Source organism: Danio rerio, chromosome 7 (assembly GCF_049306965.1).
Source record: "Danio rerio strain Tuebingen ecotype United States chromosome 7, GRCz12tu, whole genome shotgun sequence".
In the NCBI taxonomy this organism is placed as follows: Eukaryota; Metazoa; Chordata; class Actinopteri; order Cypriniformes; family Danionidae; genus Danio; species Danio rerio.
The window spans coordinates 17,983,716-18,008,513 of record NC_133182.1 but is presented as its reverse complement, the minus strand read 5'-3'; the positions used below and the strand labels follow the sequence as shown (position 1 = coordinate 18,008,513).

The window sequence follows — 24,798 nt, the reverse complement described above, 5'->3', positions numbered from 1 at the left end:
AGATGTCTTGAATGATATTAATGATATATCGTAGTTCTGGTAACTTCCTACTTATATGTTTCTTCGTCTGATTTTACGGTTGGTTTCTTTTGACTGCCCCTGTTGTTTTAAAAAATATCTCAAAGGTGACACTTTAAGTAGCCTCATCCATTTCGTGAGGTAATCAGCCTTAACATTGACTTCCTTTATGCTGCTTGTTCGACCACACCCACCTCATGACAAAAAGTCCTTATCACTTATTTGATGTTTGATTCACTCAAGAAGCATTTTGAGTTCATACTGCATGTCTGACTGCTTGTATTTAATGACAAAATTGTATTCGTGAAGTAATACTGAAAATTGAGGATGCAGTGCAATGCATTGTGATATTGAATTAAACCGAATTGATGACAAAATAATCCCAATCAATCTAAACCATGAGACCAGTGTAGGTTCACACACCCCTACTATATACTATTAATTTTGATGGTCTCAGAACATGCATCATTCCATACTTACCCCTCATCAGTGTGATCTGACGGGGACATTTCTGAACTTAAGAGCAGCTGAGGCACAGATTCTGCTTTGGCCTCTTGCTCTTCTATTTCTGCCGGCTGAAAGCTACTTGGACACGGCTCTGGCTTGTTTTTATGAGAAATTGTCTCGTCTTCTGTCTGCTCATGTGCAGCCGAGTGTAAAACGGCCAGCTCAGCAGGGCTCTGTGAACTCTCTGACTGATTGATCTGGACTTCAGGTAATGGAGCGGTGAATGCAGGGGCTGCAGCAGCTTCTAGGACAGGGGCTTCAGGGGCTTCTTGAGTGGGTACTTTATCTTTATAAGACAGCTCTGATTTTGGCAGTTCGAAATATGTGATATCAGTCGCAGTTGATGAGGTATGATCACTGGCCAGCAGAGAGGCCATACTCTCTGGTCTAGGAAGAAAGCACATCAAAACTGATGAAAAAAAAAAAATAATCAGACTGATATAGTTATCCAATCTGTTAATGAAACACCATGCTGTAAAGCAAAGGCGTTTTGTCAAAAAATAAAAATACAAAAAATAAAAATAAATTAGCATGTTAAAAAACTTTAATATGTGATATATAAGGAGCATTTTCTATCAGGCTCCTCTGATAAGGTTCAGAAGTTTCATTTTATATGTATCATGAGGTTATTAGCTGGTAAATAAAATACATTTTTTTTTTTTTTTTCACTTTAGACAATTCTTTGCTTTTTTTAACAAGGTAAATTTTCTTTTGCGTCCAAACCAGCTAAATCCACGTCTGCTTTTATTGCAAAACCCTCTAAATCCACCTATTGGATCCAAACAATGTAATTAGTTGAAAATGAAGATGCCATTAAAAATTATTTTACCAAACATAAAACACATTTCACAAACCATCTGAAATTAAAAATATATAAATCTGTCAAGTGGCGGTTCATTCTGCTGTGATAAACCAGGGACAAAGCAGAGCAGAAGAAAAATGAATTAGTATGAAATGTGTCAAGAAAGTGCATTAATCAATAACTACATTGAAAACATATGATTCGATTTGTGCCTTCTGATTGGTTCTCGGGATATAGCAGCTTTTGCTGTCAAAGGCAAGTGGGGTTTAGAGGCTTTTGCCAACAAACTGTTATTTCTGAGCACACTGACGCTGGGATTTAGATGATTTGAAGCAAATCTATTTGTTGAAGGTGTACTACGTGCCTAAAATATTCATGAACTCATTCATGAAAATGTCATAAACTCATTTTTGGCGAAAGAGGCGTTTAGCGGATATTGCATCTAAACTCTTCATATATTGACTAAAATATATGAGAAAAAGAAAGACTAAAATATACTCTGCTTATAAATATGCTCATACAATACATAATTTTAAGTAAGTTAAGTTTAACAACTGTATTAATCCCACCAGGGGCAATTCAATTAGGGCAGTAGCATCATGATACAACAAACAAATCACTTGCAAACAATGTTAAAAAACACAATTCAGCATACTTCATAATAACTTCATAAATAGTACAAAAAAAAAAAAAAAAATATATATATATATATATATATATATATATATATATATATATATATATATATATATATATATATATATATATATATGTAATTAAAACTTGCTAAAATGAAAGGTTGTAAAGTCATACTGCCTCAGGAACAAAGGTAAAGGCAACAGAACAAAACAGGCTTCAGGGGATGGGAATCATCTCCTACCACACTTTGAGTTTCCTTATCATTTGCTGTCCATGTGACTCTGCTAGACTCCACAGAGGCAAACCAATTATCTTGGATCAAGTCTTGACTATGCCCTGCAGGCACAGCATGTCAACATGGCATCATATTGACATTGTACCTAAAATACCCCAACGTCGTGAGGACATTGGATTTTGTTTGGAGATACAAATCAGACCTCATAACCAATGTCAGGCCGACATCAATGTCCAGCATCCAATCTAAAATCAACCTAAAATCAATCAAATATCAATGTCTAATCATGTTACACCTTGATGTTGCATGGACATTACCACTATGACATCTACTGTATCAGACGTTGGATTTTGGTCACTCTCCAACACAACCTAAAATCAACATAATTTAACATCGTTATTGGACATCAAAATAACGTTGTCCTTAGACGCTAGCTACACATTGAATTTTAGTCACCTAACATCACAACCTAAATCTAACTTAATATTAACATCTTGTGTGTCTGCTGGGAGTTTTGAAGGAGATTTTTGTCTCTAATGAAAAGTGAAGAGAATCAGCAAAAAAGGAAAAGCTTAATATACTCTTAATATAGGTAGTATAAAAAGTTCTTAGTATTTTGTTTTCTACACAGAAAGAGTTCAGTGTCCTAAGAACATACATTCTCCGATGCACTTTCTTAGTAACAGCCTCTGAGTTCTGCTGAAACTTTAATGTAGTATCAAAGATTGTGCCAAGATACTTATATTCCTGAACCGTTTCAACTTGTTTTCCATTAAAATACACTGGTTTCACATCTGGAGAATTTTTTCTCTCTTTCGCTTTTTTGGCGTTCAGTTGTAGTTCAGCTTCTTTGCACCACTTAAAAAGCTCATTATGATTATTGCTGTCATTACAATATGTATTTGTTAACAATAGTAAAAAAACTGTCATCAGCATATTCGTCTATATCACAATTGTCCTAAGTGGCACGACATTCATTTGTGTACAATATAAAAAGAATTGAGGACAGTGCGCAACCCTGAGCAAATTCGGTAACACTTTATAATAACTACACACTATAAATCATTTATTAAGCATTGGCAAATAGTGAATTCATTACAAATGCTCTATTCTTGACTTATAACCACATTTAAAATGTGCTTAATAATAAAAATTGTATTTTCATACTTAGTAAATGATTAATTTTTCATTACTAAATTAAGTATCGAATTATTTACAAACCGTTTTTATTTAAGAGTAGTTGAGGGTTTTTAGGATCATTCAGAATGAGTTAGTAAATGATTAATAAACGATTGAAATTAACGTTTATATGTCTTATTATTCAGGCATATACTAATACTTACTATGTATGTTAATAAATGCTTTATTAACTCAACTTCACCTAGTTTTGTGACCTAATCTAAAGTGCGGACTATTCATGCTTTACAAATCAAAGAATGACATTATTCATTCCTATTCAATTAAAGAGACACAAATGAAACTGTACTTCAAATAAAAAATAAATCTTTGCAACCTTATCTAAAATAGAATCACTGTAGAGTTTAAACATTACATTTTATTACATTGTTTAATTATTATATTGTTGTTTTATCCAGTTTTGTTGTATTTTGACACTCCTGTTATTCAGCAAGGTTTAAACTTTCCAGTAATTTTACATTTTAGAAAAGATTGCAAATATTATAGTTCATTTGATTCTGAGCCTTTATTTGTCATTTATAAGGGATTTATAAAGCATGAATAGTCCTCACTTTAGATTAGGTCACAAAACTGCATGAAGTTGAGTTAATAAAGCATTTATTAACATATTAGTTGACTATTAGTATATGCCTGAATAATAAGACATATAAACGTTAATTTCAATCGTTTATTAATCATTTACTAACTCATTCTAAATGATCCTAAAATCCCTCAACTACTCTTAAATACAAACGGTTTGTAAATTATTCGATACTTAATTTAGTAATAAAAAATTAATCATTTACTAAGTATGAAAATACAATTATTAAGCATAATTTAATTGTGGTTATAAGTCAAGAATAGAGCATTTGTAGCTGCAGTTATAAACTGCTTACTAATGTTTATTAATGTAGAGTTAATGCTTAACGGATAATGAATTCACTATTTGCCAATGCTTAATAAATTATTTATAGTGTGTAGTTATTATAAAGTGTTACCGGAAATTCTTTTGATGTAACAAGCATGTCTGAAAGCACTCCATTCGACATGACTCCTGCATGTCAAAAAGTCTAAAATCCATAAAACCAAACCATGACTCACATCAAATGCACCTACAAGCTGAGAGTCTCACAGTATTAAATGCAGAGGAAATTTCCACAAATAGCTATCTTGCAAAAGTGTCTCCACTCTTTAATTATCTCTATTTTTACTTCATTCATTGACGTTTTAACATGCAATATAGTACAAAAAGCAAATTAAGTGATTTTAGCCCCACTTATATATATAGCCAAGGCTCAAATTGAATAATCTTTTGTAGCTTAAGTCAACTTATTGTCAGTAGTCAAGTAATAATATAGTGATAATAGTAGTCAACATTTGAAGTGGATCATGACCTTTCATCAAAGATGTCCTAAAACTATTGAACAACACCCATTTTTGTCATAGGACAATTTTGAAAAACTTTCTTGATTCACTTCAAATGTTGGCTACTGTGTATTATAACAATGTTGAATTTGGATTTAATTGCAATGGTTAGGTCCTCACAGACATAAGCAATCTTCGTCAGTATATACTGTAAATGACAAATATTTACACAACAAACCAACACGCATTCGTTCATTCAAGAGGTTAATTTCACTAATGATTAATGATTGAAAAAAAATTAAAACAATCGAGCCCAGAGTGTTAGTCTTTACAAAAACCCATTTGTAGCAAATGAAACACTCTGTTACACCAGAAACTTGTTCACTTCCTGTGCATCAATGCAACCAACATTCATTCACTCCAGAGCATCTACACACATGCAACAATGAACCATTCAGCAAGTTTTTTTTCCTTATTTGCTCACCCTTTTGCAGGCCGTACAACCTCAAGTCCAAAAGCAGGCCGCTGTTTGTCCAATATGCTGTTTGGTCGCTGATTGGCCATACTGAGGACTCTGCGAGGGTGAGGTTCATGGTTTTGAGGAACATTTATGGCCTTAGTATCTGCAACCTCATCAGCTGTAAAGGTATTGACAAACAATAACTACCACTTCCAGAAAGATGCTCAAAATTATAACCAATAAAGCCACTGTAATGTACTGTATACTCACCAGAACTCACTGTATTAGGACATTCCTCCTCAGTTAATACACTTAACTGTCTGTGTTTCTCTGAAACAGAAATATAATATAATATAATATAATATAATATAATATAATATAATATAATATAATATAATATAATATAATATAATATAATATAATATATGGCACAAAATAAGGCAATATTCAACATGCTTTCAAGCATTATTAAAAATGTTTTCCCCTGCTAAAGAGAAAACAGCACACAACATGGAATTGATAGGAATGTCAAGCTTCACATCAGTTTCTTAAAACACAAGTCTGGTTTTAAGTTTAAGATTTTATCAAACTCAAGCAAACTGCATGCATAATTTAATGTATTTAATGCATCAGTCTAAAAACAAAATGTACACTACCTGACAAATGTCTTGTCGCCTATCCATGTTTTAGGAACAACAAATAATAACTTGACTTCTAGTTGATCATTTGGTGTCAGAAGTGGCTTTTATGAAAGGCAAATGCCTCTAGATTACGCTTATTTTACCAAAATAAAATATGATCATGCTTTGATTTTTAATTATTTAATTAGGTCTGACTTTGCTTAGACAAAAGTATTGTCACTTAACAGAAATAATGTACAGTATAGAATATAATGTCATGGTGCAGTGGAAACAGAACCAATATTGTGTATGACTCCCATGAGCTTGGAGGACTGCATCAATACATCTCAGCATTGACTCAAAAAACTTATTAATAAAGTCACCTGGAATGGAAAAGAAAGTATTCATGCAGGACTCCCAGAGTTCATCAAGATTCTTTGGATTCATCTTCAATGCCTCCTTCATCTTACCCCCGACATGCACAATAATGTTCATGTCTGGTGACTGGGCTGGCCAATTCTAGTGCACATTGACCTTCTTTGCTTTCAGGAACTTTGATGTGGAGGCTAAAGTATGAGAAGGAGTGCTATCCTGCTGAAGAATTTGCCCTCTTTTGTGGTTTGTAATGTAATGGGCAGCACAAATGTCTTGCTACCACAGGCTGTAGATGTTGCCATCCACTTTGAAGATCTGTCGCACACCCCTATACTGAATGTAACCCCAAACCATGATTTTTTCTTCACCAAACTTGACTGATTTCTGAAAGAATAATGGGTCCATGCAGGTTCCAATAGGTCTTCTGCAGTATTTGTGATTATTGTGATGCAGTTAAACAGATGATTCATTGGAAATATCTACCTTCTGCCACTTTTCCAAATGATCAACTAGAAGTCAAGTTATTATTTGTTGCTCTTATATCTGGGATCGACGACAAGACTTTTGTAATGGTAATGTATCTTATTATAGTGTATAGCACACATCTTGATAACTGAAATTCAGTATAGCATGTATAAAAACAATAAAGCTTCCACAAAAAATAGCAAGCAGCACAATGGTTTTCAACAACAAGAATAACACATTTTTGGGCAAGTGAGACAAATAGAATTTTTGAAGAATTATGTGACTGAAGTGATGACTGCAGAAAATAAAACTTAAAAATTAAGAGCATTAAAGCATTATTCTTATATCACTTTGTCACCATTTTAAATAGTTATATTATAATGCTGCAATTTTTAATACTGCAATTTTCTTCATTTGTGATAATATTACTCCAAATAGAATAGAATAAAATAGAATAGTCACCAATAAAAAAAATAGAATAGAATAGAACAGATTAGACTACAATAGAATAGACTAGAATAGATTAGACTGAAAAAGACTAGAATGGAATAGAATAGAACAAAACAGACTAGAATAGAATAGATTCTAGAATAGACTACAATTGCCTACAATAGAATAGAAAAGAATAGAATATAGTTGAATAGACTAGACTAAAATAGAACAGAATAGATAAGAACAGAAGGGAATGGAATAGAACAGAACAGAATAGGATAGCCAATAAAAGAATAGAATATACTAGAAAAAATAATACAACAGACTCTAGAATATTATAGATTGAAATAAAAAAAGAATAGAATAGAATGGAACAGAAGAGAACAGAATAGACAAGAATAAACTAGAATAGAATAGAATAGAATAGAATAGAATAGAATAGAATAGAATAGAATAGAATAGAATAGACTACAATAGAATAGAATAAAATAAAACAGACTCTAGAATAGACTCTAGAATAAAATAGACTAGAATAGACTACAATAGAATAGAACAGACTAGAATAGAATAAACCCTAGAATAGAATAGAATAGAATAGAATAGAATAGAATAGAATAGAATAGACTACAAAAGAATAGAATAAAATAAAACCGACTCTAGAATAGACTCTAGAATAATAATAGACTACAATAGAATAGAATAGAACAGAACAGACTAGAATAGAATAAACTCTAGAATAGAATAGAATAGAATAGAATAGAATAGAATAGAATAGAATAGAATAGAATAGGAGTAGAATAGAATAGAGTAGAACATATAGAATAGAATAGAATAGAATAGAATAGAATAGAATAGAATAGAATAGAATAGAATAGAATAGAATAGAATAGAATAGAATAGAGTAGAACATATAGAATAGAATAGAATAGAATAGAATAGAATAGAATAGAATAGAATAGAATAAACTCTAGAATAGAATAGACTCTAGAATAAACTAGACTAGAATAGAATAGAATAGAATAGAATAGAATAGACTAGAATAGAATAGAATAAAATAGAATAGACTAGAATAGAATAAAATAGAATAGAATAGAACAGAAAAGAAAAGACTAGAATAGTAAAGAATAGAATAGACTCTAGAATAAAATAGACTAGACAAGACTAGACTAGAATAGAATAAAATAGAATAGAATAAAATAGAAAGGAATAGAATAGAACAAAAAGACTAGAGTAGTAAAGAATAAAATAGACTCTAGAATAGAACAGAACAGAATAGATTAGAATAGAATAAAATAGAACATAGCAGAGCAGACCCGAATAGACTAGACTAAAATAGAATAGAATAGAATAAAATAGAAATGAACAGACTAAATTAGAATAGAATAAAACAGAACAGAACAGAAGAGAATGGAACAGGATAGAAAATAATAAAATGGTACTATATAATATAACATTAGCAGGTAGCTGTTACTCTGAAGTTGACCTAGAGGGGGCATAACATCATGTCATTTCATATCAAGATTTACTGACTGAAATGCTGACTGTTTTATTAGTTCTATAGTCATGAAATATGAATGCAGTTCACTGGGGAGAATGGAATGCTTTGGCTTTCTGACACTGTACTGTTATGCAACATTGGAGTGAAATCAAAAACAGATCTCACAAGCTCAAGACATGTTTAAAACCTGTTCCACACACACACACACACACACAAACAGAAAAAAGTCTCAGCCAGCCCACCATACTGCTTGTATACCTGTGAGTGAATCAGAGGAAGGCATTGAAATGGAGGTTATGGTAGATGTTTGGGTATAAATGGAAGAGGGTGAAGGAAGAATTAAAGAAGAGGAAGAGAAAGGAGAAGAAGGAGCATCTACAGGACAAGGAGCTATCGGCCTGCGCACATTCGGTATAACCACTGTGGGCACAACCTGATGTCTGCATTCAGAAGTCTGGAGCTCTGGGATAGACTCTGAGGTTGACCAGATGAGAAAGGACAGAGGACAGAAAAAGGAGAGAATGATTAGAAAAGGATGAATGGAGAAAGGAGATTAGTGTTGAGGAAGTAAATTGCTTTGGGATTGGGTACTTTGGGTCTTAAAAAATGAAACAGCTTATGAGCAGGGTGCGGTATGGAGGGTCAAATTGGTCAGTTTGCATCAGTGAACCAAATGTTTATATTTAATTCAATTACATCACATTTATTAATCAAACCTATTGAATTTTTCAGTTTTTTAAGGGATATTTAAAATCTTCTGACCTACAGTAACCTCTGACTATTTCAGCAGTGTGTGATTCTCAAAGGCAAACAAATTTTTATATTAAATAAAATGTGATGAGTTTGCATTTCTGCACCGATATATGGATGACCATGAAACATTGCACTTATGATTTTACTGTTCAACTGCAGTGTGCGAGCAGGTGTCTATTTAAATACAAACTATACATATATGTACTGTAGATTGATACAAACACCTATTTTACAAAATATTGGTGTCTTGTGAACGTTTACACTGTCTATCTGTAATCTAGATCGTCCAGTTTCAGAACACCATATTTTTCCATATTTACTATTATTTTAAATATTAATATTTAAGATACAGATCAGAAATGTTTTGCTCGCTAGTATCTGACATGTCTCGCCTCATCCAAAATGCTTCTCATTTGCTTTTCATTTGATCTGCTTGAGCTCAACCACTCTTACTACCAGAGCTGTGATAAAACAATACGGTATTGGGTGTTTTTTAAGAAGAGGAGGAGCTATTCTATGTCCCAACCTTTCTTTGTTATTCAATTGAGATTACAACAAACATCCAATAATAGTTAAAAAAAAAATAAAAAATAAAATCAAAATATAATGTCAAATTTAATTTTAAAAAAAATATTCTAGAAAAATAATAACTGATTCGTTACTTTTTTTTTGGCTCAGTCCCTTTATTAATCTAAGGTCGGCACAGTGGAAAGAACTGCCAACTAGTCCAGCATGTTTTACACAGTGGATGCCCTTCCAGTCACAACCCAGTACTAGGAAACACTCATACACTCTCGCATTCACACACGCACTCATACACTACGGCCAATTTAGTTCATCCAATTCACTTATAGCATATGTCTTTTGACTGCAAGGCAGCGTTGGGGGTAATGCATTACAAGTAGCGCGAGTTACATAATAATATTGCTTTTCTAAGGGTGCTTTCACACCTACACTTTTGTTTCGGAACGTATCTCGTTTGCCCAGTTAGCGCGGTTCGTTTGGCATATGTGAACTGGGCAATCGCGCTCTGTTCCGCGCCAAAGTAATCGATCCAAGATCGCTTGAATGAGGTGGTCTCGGCTCGATTGAAACGATCCCTGGAGCGGTTCGATTGCAGTGAGAAAGCGATCCGATCCGTGCGCGGTTATATCACAGTGTTTTATGGATATGTAATAGGCATACGGCTATATGAAGAGAGAATTATGAGTAGGGCGGGAAGTTTCGCGAGTCTCCGGATGCCCGCAAACTAGTGATTATCACCCGGTAATCTCGCATCTCCCTCCCGGTCCTCAAATAGGCTACATCGCGCACCCTTCTGACCCCTCCCCACCGCATCTCTCCTCAGACACGTCGCGCGCGCACCCTGTCAATCACCACCAAACCACCACCTCTCCTGACAGCTGAGCGGTACGCTGCAAAATAAACCCTGACACTCTGACCAATGTGAGGAGAGTTAACTCAAAAGTGACTTGTTTTAGCTCTTTTGGTCCGATTAGAAACTTTGCCGTGTGAAAGCGAACCGCTCCAAGAGTAAAGAGCAACAATGTAACAATTGTAATCTGTGTTTCGGAACAACTGAATCGATTCACAGGTGTGAAAGCACCCTAAGTAACAAGTAACGCAATAGTTTTAAAAAAAGTTACTTTTAGACAAAAATACAAAAGTAGCAAACACACTGCTTTTAAATTTCATTAATCTGTATATATATGCAGCGTCAGGAAGTTCTCAGAAGATTTTATTTTATGTGTTTTTTTAAGTAAATGAAGGTGTAGGTTATACGGACTGTTTTTAAATGCAGTGCTACTCTATTTTTAAAAAAATCCTGCAAGAGATCAAGCCTCAGCCAAGTAAAAAGTAACTCAAAGGTAACGTAATGCATTTCTAATTTATGTAACTAGTTACTTTTTGGGGGAGTAACTCAATACTGTAATGCATTACATTCAAAAGTAACTTTCCTCAACACTGCTGTGGGGGAAACCAAAGCACCCGGAATAAAACCCACATGAACATAAGAGGAACATGCAAACTCCACAGAGAAATGCCAACTGGCCCAGCCGGAACTCGAACCAGCAACTTTCTTGCTGTGAGCCAACAGTGCTACCCACTGAGCCATAGTGCCGCCTAAATGACACTTTCATTTTTGAATAAACCTATTCCTTTAAAAAAAACAAGGCATGATTGATTTAAACAGCGAGTTTTAGAGTTTTCACAATATTCACGCTCCACAAAAAGGGCATCCAAAATCTGTTCACACTGCAGACAATATTTTCATCTGAAACTCATAAGATGAAAACAGATCGTTACATTAATTTAACACATGCAGACAGATTTAAAATAGTCATCAGGAGTATATTTTCTCTCTCTCTACCTGGATCGGAGACAACAGGAGTGATGACCACAGGACCAACATCAGAAGTGAGACACAGAGGAGCATCAGAAACAGCGGGATGAGGAGTAGACAGGAGAGCAGAAACACAGGGAAAAGGGGCAGATGGAGAACTAGAACTAGGAGCAATGGGGCCAACAAGTGATGCTGGAGGAGGAGTGAGGATGGCAGATGACAGCGTTTGAGGGACAGAGACAGGGCTGAGTATCTCAGAGGAGGGAGCGACACTGGGAGATGTTAGACCAGGATTTGGAGTAGCAGTGGAAAACGCCACGGTCGGGGGTGAAGGGAGTGTGAGAATGGGGGCATGCATTAGAGGATGTGTTTGTGCAGGGCGAAGCTGCTGGTTAGTATGTTGTGAGGATGTGGATGGAGCAGGACACAGAGCAGGCCGCAGCTTTGGAGATCTCCACTCTTTCTGCCAAGATGCTGGAGTGGAGCATGATTTCGTTGGTCAATGATGAAAGTTGATGAATGAACCAGTGAGTGTGTATGTATGCAGAACACAGGGAAAAAAGAGAAAAAGAGAGAGAGGGGAAAAAGAAAATTAAAATGGTTAGCATAGATTTGCAATGTTGGAATAATGACTGAAAAATAAAGAAAACATTTTTTGAGGGGGTGAAACGGAAATTAAATGCCCCATGAATGCTTTTGATATGGCTTTAATTTGTGTCTGTTTGTTTCTGATGGTTAAAGGCAGACTGTGTTTATAATTTAAGCGACCCACATCTTCTGTTTACCTTTCTTTGACAGATGGTTTACAATTTCAGAAACAGTCCTCACTTCTATTCAGAAGTCTTGGCCAGTAGTAGTTACATTTCATTTTTTAATTGAAATTTTTAATTGAAATTATTTGTATTTATTCGTTATAAATAAACCAAAAGTGATTATAAACTTAAATGATGTTATTTTGAACTTACAATTTATCAAAATAACATGAAATGTAAAAATGTAAGACTTTAAGAACTTCATAAAGACTTAAAGCGCTGGTGATAATAATTCAACTCAGGTTTATTTGTATAATTTGTATAATTTTTTTGTGAACAGCAGCTTTACAAAAGGTGCACATTACTGCATTACAATCAAAATCAGAAAAGTTAAGGTTATAAGTTACCATAACTTTATCACTTACAAATAACTTTAATTTACTAATAACTTTAACAGTTAAAGTCTTCTATATAAACACAGTTAACCTGCAGTAATAGAGTGCATAGGTGATGCTGATAATAAGAAATATTTCTTAAAAAGCAAATCAGAACATTTATTTATTTATCTTGAGGGACTGATGATAATAGAAATTATACTGAAAATTCAGTTTTTCCATCAAATAAATTAATTACATTGTCAAATATATTAAAAACATCATAACAAAATATTTTTAAAAAATACTTTTTTATCTGTATTTAAAATAAATACAAAACTGCGGTGAACAAGTTTTATTTCAAAATCATAAGTCTTTCTAAACTGAAACTTATAAGCACTAGTGTTTCTGGTCATTTTAAAAGGCCCTCGAATGTGAAAGAAATGGGCTGCGTCTGAAATCTACTGTATACATAGTATGTTAAAAAACATTAGCCTGATAGTATAGGGGTATAACGGATCATGGATGATCCATGATTCGTACGGATCACAACCCATGGTTCATAACACACGTGGCCTGCACATACATTTTTTTTTTACTGGTAGATTAATCCTAAATTTGTAACGATCGCAGAGAGGTATGTCTCTCACGTCATTTTAATAATATGTATGAAAGTATTTAGGCTTTCGGAAGAAGTTGTAGTAGGTTTATCTGAATATGGTGGGTTTCATTAAGGGTGTTTTCTGTCACTACTTGTTTAGCCTGCATCAATGCATTCAGTGTAAGCTGCACTATTATTAATCATTAACAACTCGAGATCTTAACACACATTAAAATCACCGTAATATGCTCAAAAATGAAAGTTGTAGGCAGAAATTACATTATTTAACCAATAGGTGGCGACAACCAGTCATCAAAAATACGCCACTGAATAATTCTTCAAATATGATCCATCTAGCAATGAAACATGAAGTTTTATGAGTGAATAACTGAATAATTTATTGAAAATGAGACTAAAAAAAATAAATATGGGTTGTACAAATTATGTTAGATTTCTACATTTAGTGTTATCAGCATTACCATTATCAATTACATTTATTCAGCTGATTTTTTTCTTCATTTAATTTTTTTTTTTAATTAAAGGTTCTAAGATCTGTTTGTTAAAACCAAAAGTGTCTTGCAGTACTGTTTTTATATAAATGGAAAGCAAATTACATTTGTCTCCTCCACTTTTTGGCTGATCCAGGAAAATGGTCCGATCTGTGACTAAAAAACCATAATGTGATCCGAACCATGAGATTTGTGATGTGGACTAACTCTAAACTATAATACTATCCTTTTGATTTCACAGAAACTTTAACAGCAAATTGCATCAATAAAAAATTAAATATAAATATTGTCAAATATGGACATCTGCCTAAGTACCTGTCTCTGTGGCAGAAGGCATGCTTGTAGGTTTCGTGAGGGCGGAGCCTGGCTCAGCCAATGAGGCACGATATATTTTTGATGGCTGTGGTCCAGCTAGAGTCATTGAACCATGAGGGGAGGGGCCAAAATCAAAAGAGGAGGGGTCAGAAGCAGAAGGGATGGAGCTTGAAGAGGGAAAGCTGTGTGGTCTCCAGGTCTTGCTACGAGCAGCAGAACAGGTGGCTAAGACAGGGCATATGAAATGATGAAACAGAAAGAAGACAATTGAAGAAAACAAGGCAAAATGGAATCAAGGATAAGGTGCAACATTAAGATGCCAAATATACTCAAAGTAAAGTGAATTTTTGTTTTTTGTTTAGAGGTGAAATGGAGATTATAATGTGATAGCATCAGTCAATATATATTAGAAAACATCCCCATTGTGTAAATTTGTGCAGCATATTTTCTATCAAACTAAATAAACATACAACTAAAAATCCAGCGGTGAAAAAACAGCAGTTAGCAAAGCATAATAGTCATGCAGATGTTTGCATGAGATCTGCACATTTATTTTTGGCATGATTCTATTCAAATTAAAGGGATAGTTCACCTAAACTGGAAATTCTGTCACCATTTACTCACCCTTCACTTTCATTAAACGTTTTTTTAAGTTTCTTTCTCAAAAATGAACAAGAATAAGAAGATATTTAAGATATAAAAAATATTTTAAAGAAAGCTGGACACCTGTAACCATCCACTTCTATTAAAGAAAAAACAAATAAGTCAATGATTACAGGTTACCAGCGTTGTTAAAATGATCTTCTTTTACACTGATCAGAGGAAACTCTAAAAGGTTTAAAGAAAGTGAAGGGTGAGGATAAAAAAAAATGATGATTTTAGTAAACTATCATTTTAAGTTCAAACCGCTTCTTTCTTTGACTTTTCTTGAAGTATTGAGGCCTTTTTATGGGTAAAGAGTAAAAGAAATGTGAAAATAATGTCCAAAAACACATTGCACAGTTGCAAGCTACAAACTGAGCAATCCAAAATGCAGTAAACACTAAAAGCATTTCAACTACACGCCACTGTATTTATTAATAACTTAAAATAATATCATAAAAAAAGAAACATAACGCCAAATTTCACTTTGCAATATCAAACAGTACAATAGGCTGTTATGTACAGCTCAAAGAGCTAGAATGAAACCAATTAATATTATAGTATATTGCAATATTTAATTAATCAGGGCCGCAAAATTCTGGCTAAAATGAGAATCACAATTTTTTTGCATAAAATAAAGATGACAATTTTCTCACGATTTTACAGATGTAAAATAAAGGTTAATATAAGTAGGCTATTATTTCTCAAACATATGGTAAAACAACAAAAATAATATATTGTAATATGTAAGTGCTAAATTTTGTATAGACTTGCAATGGTGGACTTAAATATGTTTTAAATTGTTTCTGGTCAATATTCATTCATTCATTCATTTTCTTTTCGGCTTACTCCCTTTACTAATCTGGGGTCGTCACAGCGGAATAAACCGTTAACTTATCCAGCATATATTTTACACAGCGGATGCCCTTCCAGCTGCAACCCATTACTGGAAAACATCCATACACACTGCTGTGAGGCGACAGCATTATACTGCCCCACTGCATCGCCCTTCTGGTCAATAATGCACAGTAATCAGAATACAATGATTCAAAACGCGATATGATTATTTAAACAATGTTCAATGTACTTCCCGCGTGGCTCCCAAACGTTTGTCACTCTGTGCCAAAAACTGAACGTTATTCACAGCCTATGCAGGTTATGTTCACTAATGTAGTCTTCATTCAGAGGGGTGCACACACCCTCTCTTTGGTAACAGCTCACGGGCAGCTCATGTGTGATTTCGTGGCTGTGAATACATCATTACATTAAAACAAAAATGAATAATTTTTGGGTGAATTATCTTAAAAATACAGTATGTGACACTTTCAACACCATTTGGAGGTGTTTAAGTTGCTGAGAAACCTATATAGAACAATGTGAAGACTTGTGCGGCCGCCTTTATGCTTCTCTCCTGATCTTGAAAATATGATTGGCAGAATCGTAGAAATGCTGGATTAAGATCGTCTAGGGGGTCGAATCGACATTGCGATCTTTTTTCGATTAATTATGCAGCCCTAGTACATATTTGTGTAAATTCATATGCTCTCATAATCTTAAATCCACTTTATAAAGACTTTTCTCTTTTGACATGTTCACTGGCACAAGGGCGGGATCAACCTGTCAATCACATGTGATCCACCAATAGCAAACCACAACCATCCAATCAACAACATATAAACAAAAATCCAGCCTCTTGCATGCATTTGTTTTAAGGTCGAGAAGCCATTTCACTCAAACGTGCATCACAAAAATAAAAAGGTGAACAGCAACCATCTAATCTGACTCGCAAGCAGCCCTTTACCTCTCTTGGGTACATCAGGTAGTGTAGTCTGCTGAGGGGATGAGGAGGATTGAGAAGTGGACAGAGAAAAGGGTGTACTAATCCCAGGAAGAAAAGAGTGGGGCTGTGGGTGAGGAACTACACCACCTTCAGCAGATCGACTGCTCGCTGTTAATTCAGAGTTAGCAAGACCTCCTGGCGGCCTTTGAGTGACAGACACAGCAACTTAAAGGAAAAAATATATAGCATGATGAGAGACAGAGAGGAGAAAAGACAGAAACAATGAAAGCTTTTTGTAAACTTGTTGATGTTTGTGTTTTAAAAGAAGCAACAACAAAAACAGCACTCATTAAGTGAAGTAAATAAAGATTCAATAGATAAAGTTGTAACAGGGAAAGTACTGTAAAAGGCAAGAGCTTAATTAGAGCTAGCTTGATGTTCAAATGCACAAGGTTCTCCAATGGTTACTGTGGGGATCAGGAAGTCGCCTGCTTGAACAAAAGCCATTAAATTAATTTGCTGCTTCAAATGGGCCCTTTTCCAAAAGCCCAAAAGTCAAGCGGCAATGTTCCCGAAGTAATTTTCCTGTTTATTTATGTATTTTTTTTTACATAAGATTTTTTTTATTTGTCAGTGTTCATTTAAAGGGATAGTCCAGCCAATAATGAAAATGTACTCATCAGAAAGCTGAAAGCTGAAAACTGGTAACCATTGACTTCCATCATAAGACAACAAATACTATGAAAGTCAATAGTTACAGGTTTCCAACTCAACTCAATTTATTTCCATAGCATTTTTAACCAACCAAAATAAGTAAAGTGCTGTACATAAAACACAAAACACATGCAAACATGCGAGGAGTCAAAATACATAAATTCACAACACATGATTAAAAGCTAAAGAAAGTAAGTGTTTTCAGTGACCTCTGAAATGACTTTAGGGAGTAAAGGATAAAAGGTGGATAAATGGTGACAGAACTTTCTTTTTGTGGTGAACTATCCCTTGTGGGAAAAAAACATAATAATAATAATAATAATAATAATAATAATAATAGCCATAAAGTGGAAGAATACTTAATGGTTTTAATGACAAAAATAACATCATGGGTAATTCATGTGAGTGGGCAGAGCTATTGATATCTTTTGATGCGATTGGTGAAATTTTCTGTACAGCATCATGGGTGATGTAGTATCCTGCTATCAAATTATTGTAAAGAGACGGGTTGAGCAAATGTGTACACAAATCTGTCTTTAAACGTTGAACAACAGTTGTTATAATTACAATATTCTCATTTTTATTCTTATGATTCTTATTAAGTTTTCTTCTTCAGGAATCCAACTGTTAGGCTATATTAATAGTTCTTTTAATGAATCAAGGAGTCAAGCGTGTTTCAGAACAATAACATTTCTACAAATGTTCCATAATACCCATCCTTTAAAAATGAGCTGTCCTGGTATGTCATAATGGATTCAAGCAGTAATTTCATGCATATATTTAACACAAAATCGACATAAAAATTTGAATTCTAATACTTATAATAATAAACAAAATCTGCACATTATAATAATTTCTTCATTAAAAACTAAAGTTAGTTAAAACAAATTATTAATACACGCATTTTAAATAATTGTACATAATTACTGTTACTATACACGCAGCCACTTTATTAGGTACACCTTACTAGTACCGAGCTGGATCCCCTTTTGTCTTCAAAACTGCCTTAATCTATTGTATCATCGATTCAACAAGTTACTGGAAATATTTCTTTGTGATTGTGGTCCATATTGGCATAATAGCATCACACAGTTGTTGCAGATTTGTCGGCTGCACATCCATGATGCGAATCTCCCAAAGATGCTCTATTGGATTGAGATCTAGTGACTCTGGAGGCCATTAGAGTACAGTGAACTCATTGTCATGTTCAAGTAACCAGTCTGAGATGATTCACGCTTTCTGACATGGCGCGTTATCCTGCTGAAAGTAGCCATGAGAAGATGGGTACATTGTGGTCATAAAGGGATGGACATGGTCAGCAACAATACTCAGGTAGGCTGTGGTGTTGACACGATGCTCAATTTGTATTAATGTACCCAAAGAGCGCCAAGAAAATACCCCCCACAACATTACACCACCACCAATAGCCTGAACCATTGATACAAGGCAGGATGGATCCATGGTTTTAAGTTGCTGACGCCAAATTTTGACACTACCATTCAAATGTCGCAGCAGAAATCAAGACTCATCAGTTTTTCCAATCTTCTATTGTCCAATTTTGATAAGTCTGTGCAAATTGTAGCCTCAGTTTCCTGTTCTTAGCTGACAGAAGTGGCAACCGGTGTGGTCTGCTACTGTTGTAGCCCATCAGCCTTAAGGGTTGACATGCTGTGTGTTCAGAAAAGCTCTTCTGTTGTAACAAGTGGATATTTAGGTTACCGCTCACTATATACTTTCTCTTTTTCAGATCATTCTCTCCAAACCCTAGAGATGATTGTGCATGACAATCCCAAAAGATCAGCAGTTTCTGAAATATTCAGACCAGCCGTCTGGCATCAACCATGCCATGTTCAAAGTCACTTAAATCACCTTTCTTTCGCATTCTGATGCTCAGTTTGAACTGCAGCAGATCGTCGTGACCATGTCTACATGCCTCAATGCATTGAGTTCCTGCCATGTGATTGGCTATTAAGAAATCTGCATTAACGAGCAGTTGGACAGGTGTACCTAATAAAGTGGCCAGTAAGTGTATTTTACTATATCAGTTAAATGGTGAAAAAAAAGACTTTTAAATGCATGCAAATTCATGCAAAATGCAAATAAAAAAACTGTTGAACAAAAAATATATAAAGCTTTATATTTAGTCTGATGAAAAATGGGTTCCCATACCATTATTTACATCTCATTCATACGTATAAAGCCTGTCATAATTAATGATTTCATGCACCTTTAAGTAATCCCACAGAAGTGTGAGCTTGTGGATGATCACTGAGCTATGAGCATGTATACAGTGGAGTGGATGGAGACCAGCTTCAGGTAAATGAGTATTTGTACCTGAGCCCGTCGGTGGCTGGAAGATTTTGGGTAGTGCAGGTGGATGAGCACGTGCAAATGCAGGTATAGTGAAGGCATACTGGGACGGCCGTGTCTGCGGGACACTGGTGGCCGCATGGAGGGGTTGGAAACAGGACGGGGCGAGAGGCAGGACAGAAGGGTCAAAAGACAGAGGACGGTACTGGAGAGGAGCATTAGGAGTGATGAAGGAACAGCTCATCCGATCCGGTTCAGAATGAGCTGAAAGTGATGATGATGATGATTGTGAAAAGGAACAGAAAAAAACAGAGGAAGTTAGTCGTTGAGTATAGCTACTAAAGAAGAAGTAGCAGACCTAAAATTAAAGATGAGGAACTGAAATGAGCAGGGAATCATTCTGAAGAGAAGAAAATGAATAGGCGAAAGCACAGAGATGCAGATGTCAGATAAACTCTCTCTCTCTCACACACACACACACATACACACACAACCACTGGTATGCTGAGGTCATGGGAATGTGTTATGCAATTTCACCCACTTTCTGACAGATGCAAAACAGGCCTAGAATCAGAGTCTATCCTTATACTGCTTAGCAGCACTGGGTCGGAAATGCATTATTCTGATAACATTTCTTAACTTATTTGTAGCATCTGAAGCAAGAATGAATTAAGTCTGAAAATTAAGTCTTTGTGTGTTGTTCATGACATTTATTTTGATTTGTATTACAGAATAATGGGGTAAATGCATAGCCAGTGTTTTTCAGCCAATGATTAACTTTTATATGATTATTTTCATGAGGTTACTTTTACAGCATTGATGTTCCAATGTAATGTAATTAAAATATAATCAGGTAAATAGATGTGGATCAGAATAGCATTGATTTAGTTCAGGGGTTCTCAACCTTTTTCGCTTCGAGGAAAGGCCCAAACTGTCTAGAGAAAATACTTATTTAAAAGCTTTATTTATGAGCTAAATTTTTTTTTTACATTTATCCCTGCATATACAGGGATGATGAGTTCCACACAGGAGGACTCGGTGCCAAAAAAGTCAACATCTGTGGTGTGGGATTAAGTTACTTTGGATACAGGAAGGTTGATGTATGGCAGAACTAGGTAATTTGTAAGTCAGTCATAAAGTGCGTCTAATGTTGAAAATCCTGAAGGAAGAGATGCGCTTGCGTAAGCGCATCTCTTCCTTCAGGATTTTCAACATTGTCATTGCTAGGTGATCATCAACCATTTTCTCAGAGGATGACAAACTGACAAAACATTGCTGCAGTTCCAATGCAAGTTTTATGTATGGAGAGAATTAAAAAGCACTTGGTGTTGGGGTGATTTGTGTTTGTCTGAGGTAACCAAAATGTGTATATTCCATATAAAGCTGATTGGTCAGTTCTTGTTACGTGACTCACAGTGAGACATTTTAATAAGTTTTAATAAGATTTTTTCAGCTGGGTGCACCTGCGCATGCCGCTCTCAATGAGTGCATGCAATACACGCGCCTCCATTGGAAATAATGAACTTGTGAGTGCAAAAGATGCGATGTGTGAACGGCCTATTTCACGGCAGCGTCACAAAAAGATCTATGATCTTTGCATGACAAAACAAATCTGTGAACACACAGCTTCTTCCACAACTACTTCTGATATTTAGTCAAACAGAACATTGGAGCCTTACTTGAGTTTGATGGCGCACATGCTCATACACACACACACAAACACACACACATTTATTTTGTCATAGGTCTGTTCTAGAGACAATTTGTTACAGCTTTGCTAGGTGATTTTTATTTTATGTCTGTTTTAGAGATATGTTACAGGTCTTTGGTAAAGATCTAATTGGTTTTCTTTTGAAATATGTTTCAGACTCACACTGTAAACACAGATTCAGTCTGTCTGTGACAAAATCATGATTAAAATCGAAATCGCAATATTGCTTAAGAAAATCGTGATAGGTTTCTTTTACCCATATCGCACAGCTAGCATGTCAGATCAACGGAAGCACTTGAGCTGGTTGACTGAAAACCAACAGTCTGTGCATATACCCTATTGAAATGGTACAAAAATACTCAAATACAAAAAGTTTACAAATCATTTGTGCAAAAATATGCTAGTATTAAAATACTTAAAATACAAAATATAAACAATAGTAAATTTATAAATATTATGAACAGCGCAACATAAATATAATAGTAAATATATAAAAGAAAGAAAGAATCATACATGATTTTATTATATTTAATTACTATATTATATTAATATTTATATTTATATTCTAATTATTACAAACATCTTACAAATGAGTAAAACCTAGAGGACTGTCATGCCAGAGTATTAAAATTATAATTACAATGAATTAGTATTGATTAATAGATGAGTATTTTGCATATTAATTAATTGTTAGCAATACGTAAAATTTTATGTTTGCACTGGGACTGTATTTTAATATGTCATTAAATGATTATTGCAATAAATATGCCTAAAAAATTTTGTTAAACTACTCATACACTGAATGACCATTTACTGGGTATTTTCTTGTATACATTGTATAAATATAATATAAAACAATAGAATATAAAACAAAACATACATTGCAAAAAAAAACAAAAACAATTATTGAATGTAAACTATATAAGCGGTCCCAGTATTTTAATAGCAATTAATTAAACAAGAATTATTAGCACATAAGGCTCACCGCAAAATAAATAATTCTTATTAATCTTGAAATTAAACATAAAATGTCAACTCTTTTGTAAAGGAATGAAATCATAATAAAGAGGGGTGGGAAAAGAAGCCATAGCAGTTATTCTGCTACCTGTGTCTGAGTCTACAACAGGTCTCCAGGCCTTGTCATGTATTCTCCTAGCAGGAGGAAGAGGAGCTGAACACAGACAGGACAGAACAATGAATGAAAAAGAAAAGACCATCGGAGAAAAAAAAAAATTGGTCTGCAATGTGAACTAGAGGATTGCAATAGTTATTGTCTACTCTACAAAATTACTGTCATTTTTATTTTAAATATGGAAACTGGCATTATTACTCATGTTACAAACTTACACCTGCAATGAACTGTCAATGACCTTATAAAATATGCCAAAAATCATAATACTGATTATTCTGGTAAATGTTGTTTTCACAAATATTTCTTAAAGAACAAATTGAGCCTAAATTGTTGCTGCTTATTCAAACAACTTATTTAAAATGAGCTGAATCAACACAATTCTTGAGATTTATTCGGGGACAACTGGATTGTTCAATCCACTTCAATTTGTAAAAACAATTAGGTTGACTTAATTAGTTATTGTTCAGACAACATGAAGGAATTGCATGGAACACAGCATTTTTACAGTGTTGTTTTATCCAAGATGTCTATGTTTAGATGTCTATTAGGTTTTTTAACACAAAATGCATGCTGGGTTGCTTTATTTCAAAATAAATAGTTTTGTACAAATTGTCTGAATTAATAATTGCTGCCACATACTGGCCCGTTTTGTGTCCTTTACTTTTTCCAAGACAGTCCTAAACCAGAACAGTCACAACAACAAAAACATAATTAAAGGGATAGTACTTCCAAAAATGAACATTCTCTCATCATTTACTTGCTTCAGCGCTTTAACACAAATGAAGACAGTGTGAAGAAAGCTGGAAACCTGTAACCATTGACTTCCATAGTATTAGTTGTTTTCTAGCTATTTAGAATTGCAAATGGTTTGTATTCATTAAAGAACCTGTTTAAATTGCAAAGTTGTTTTGTTACTAATCATTGTAAGTGCACAGTTAACAAAACTATTTACTGCTAAAGGTTTTGTTTTGGATAAATAACGTGTATTTTCCCAAATGGATATATGTGTATACTTACCAATTGCCATTTTCATACAGCTTAATTAGCATTAAATGAGTAAAATACTTCAATTTTTAACAGTAGGTATACCATTAAAACAAACAATCTGTTCATTTTTTTTCACTGTAGATATACTATTAAAACGCAAAAAGGCCCCTTTTTTTACAGTACCATTAAAACACACAATCTGTTTGTTTTGTTTTTTTTTACTGTAGATATACCATTAGAACACAGAGTACTTCCAATTTTTTACTGTAGGTATAATATTAAAACACTGAATATTTCCAAGTGATATAAAATGTTAAATTTGTTTATAGTATTTTTTTTTTTACAGTAGTTTAACCATCAAAAAACTTATGTTTTTTAGTTTTTTATATGTGGACACACTGTCAATTAACAGAAGTTTTCTGCTTTTAATTACGGTAAAAAGTCTGTGTAATGAGCTGCCAGTACATTTTCCTGTTTTTTATTTTTTTTTTAAAGATTTATTCTTGGCCTTTTTGCCTTTATTAGATAGGACAGAGAGAGATGGGGGTAGGGTAGTGAAATGTCCACGAGCCGGGAATCGAACACGGGACGCCCTGACGTGCTACTGCACCATAAGTCGACGCACTAACCACTAGGCTATTACACCAACCATTTTCCTGTTTTTTTTAAGAAATTTTTTTAGAGTGTACTCTGTAAGTCAATCAATGGTTACAGGTTTTCAGCTTTCTTTAAACTATCTTTTTTCATTCAAAAGAAACTCATAAAGGTTTGAAACCACTTTAGGGTGAGTAAATAGAGAGTGCATTTTTATTTTTGGGTGAACTATCCCAAAATGAGAAATCAAAGAGACAAAAAACTGAGATACTACTGTATTTTTGCAAACATTTAAATCTAAAATACAATATTATATTGGCACAGACACTTATTCAACATGAAACTACCAAACCACCAAAAATAGCAAACAACCACCAGGTTATCTGCCTCACTGCAAATGAACCTAAAACCAGGAAACAACACATAAAAACTGCAAATAGCCTTTTCAGAACAGGAAATGCCGGTTTCTAAACTTGTTTCCAAATGTCTGTGCAAGCATGTCGACATTACCTATGACTGCTGTGGCATTTTTCACCGCTGCACTCAGTCTTCTGTCCTCCTCTTCATCACTGTCATTAAAGTCATCCAGGTTTCCAATGTCCGACTGCTTTAAACTCATCAGACTCGCAAGACTTTGCATGTCTTCATCACTGAACACAGAAAACAACAATCAATATTGTTGATATGT

At 34.3% G+C, this 24,798-nt stretch overlaps 1 protein-coding gene across 22 annotated transcripts in view; it reads right to left on the bottom strand.

The window, feature by feature from the left end:
* ehbp1l1a (EH domain binding protein 1-like 1a) overlaps positions 1–24,798 on the bottom strand; it is a 76,488-nt gene that overhangs the window by 32,206 nt on the left and 19,484 nt on the right. For 5 of the 22 annotated variants that reach the window (XM_073908144.1, XM_073908148.1, XM_073908150.1 and 2 more), the window contains exons 6-15: positions 24,621–24,760; positions 22,503–22,568; positions 19,711–19,950; positions 16,684–16,887; positions 14,241–14,465; positions 11,717–12,163; positions 8,851–9,066; positions 5,473–5,532; positions 5,227–5,380; positions 499–912 (exon numbers count right to left, since the gene is read on the bottom strand). In XM_073908144.1, the coding sequence (XP_073764245.1) occupies positions 499–912; positions 5,227–5,380; positions 5,473–5,532; positions 8,851–9,066; positions 11,717–12,163; positions 14,241–14,465; positions 16,684–16,887; positions 19,711–19,950; positions 22,503–22,568; positions 24,621–24,760 (2,166 nt within the window). The remainder of the gene's footprint in view (positions 1–498; positions 913–5,226; positions 5,381–5,472; positions 5,533–8,850; positions 9,067–11,716; positions 12,164–14,240; positions 14,466–16,683; positions 16,888–19,710; positions 19,951–22,502; positions 22,569–24,620; positions 24,761–24,798) is intronic. The other 17 variants (XM_073908151.1, XM_073908152.1, XM_073908146.1 and 14 more) reach the window with 9 other exon arrangements.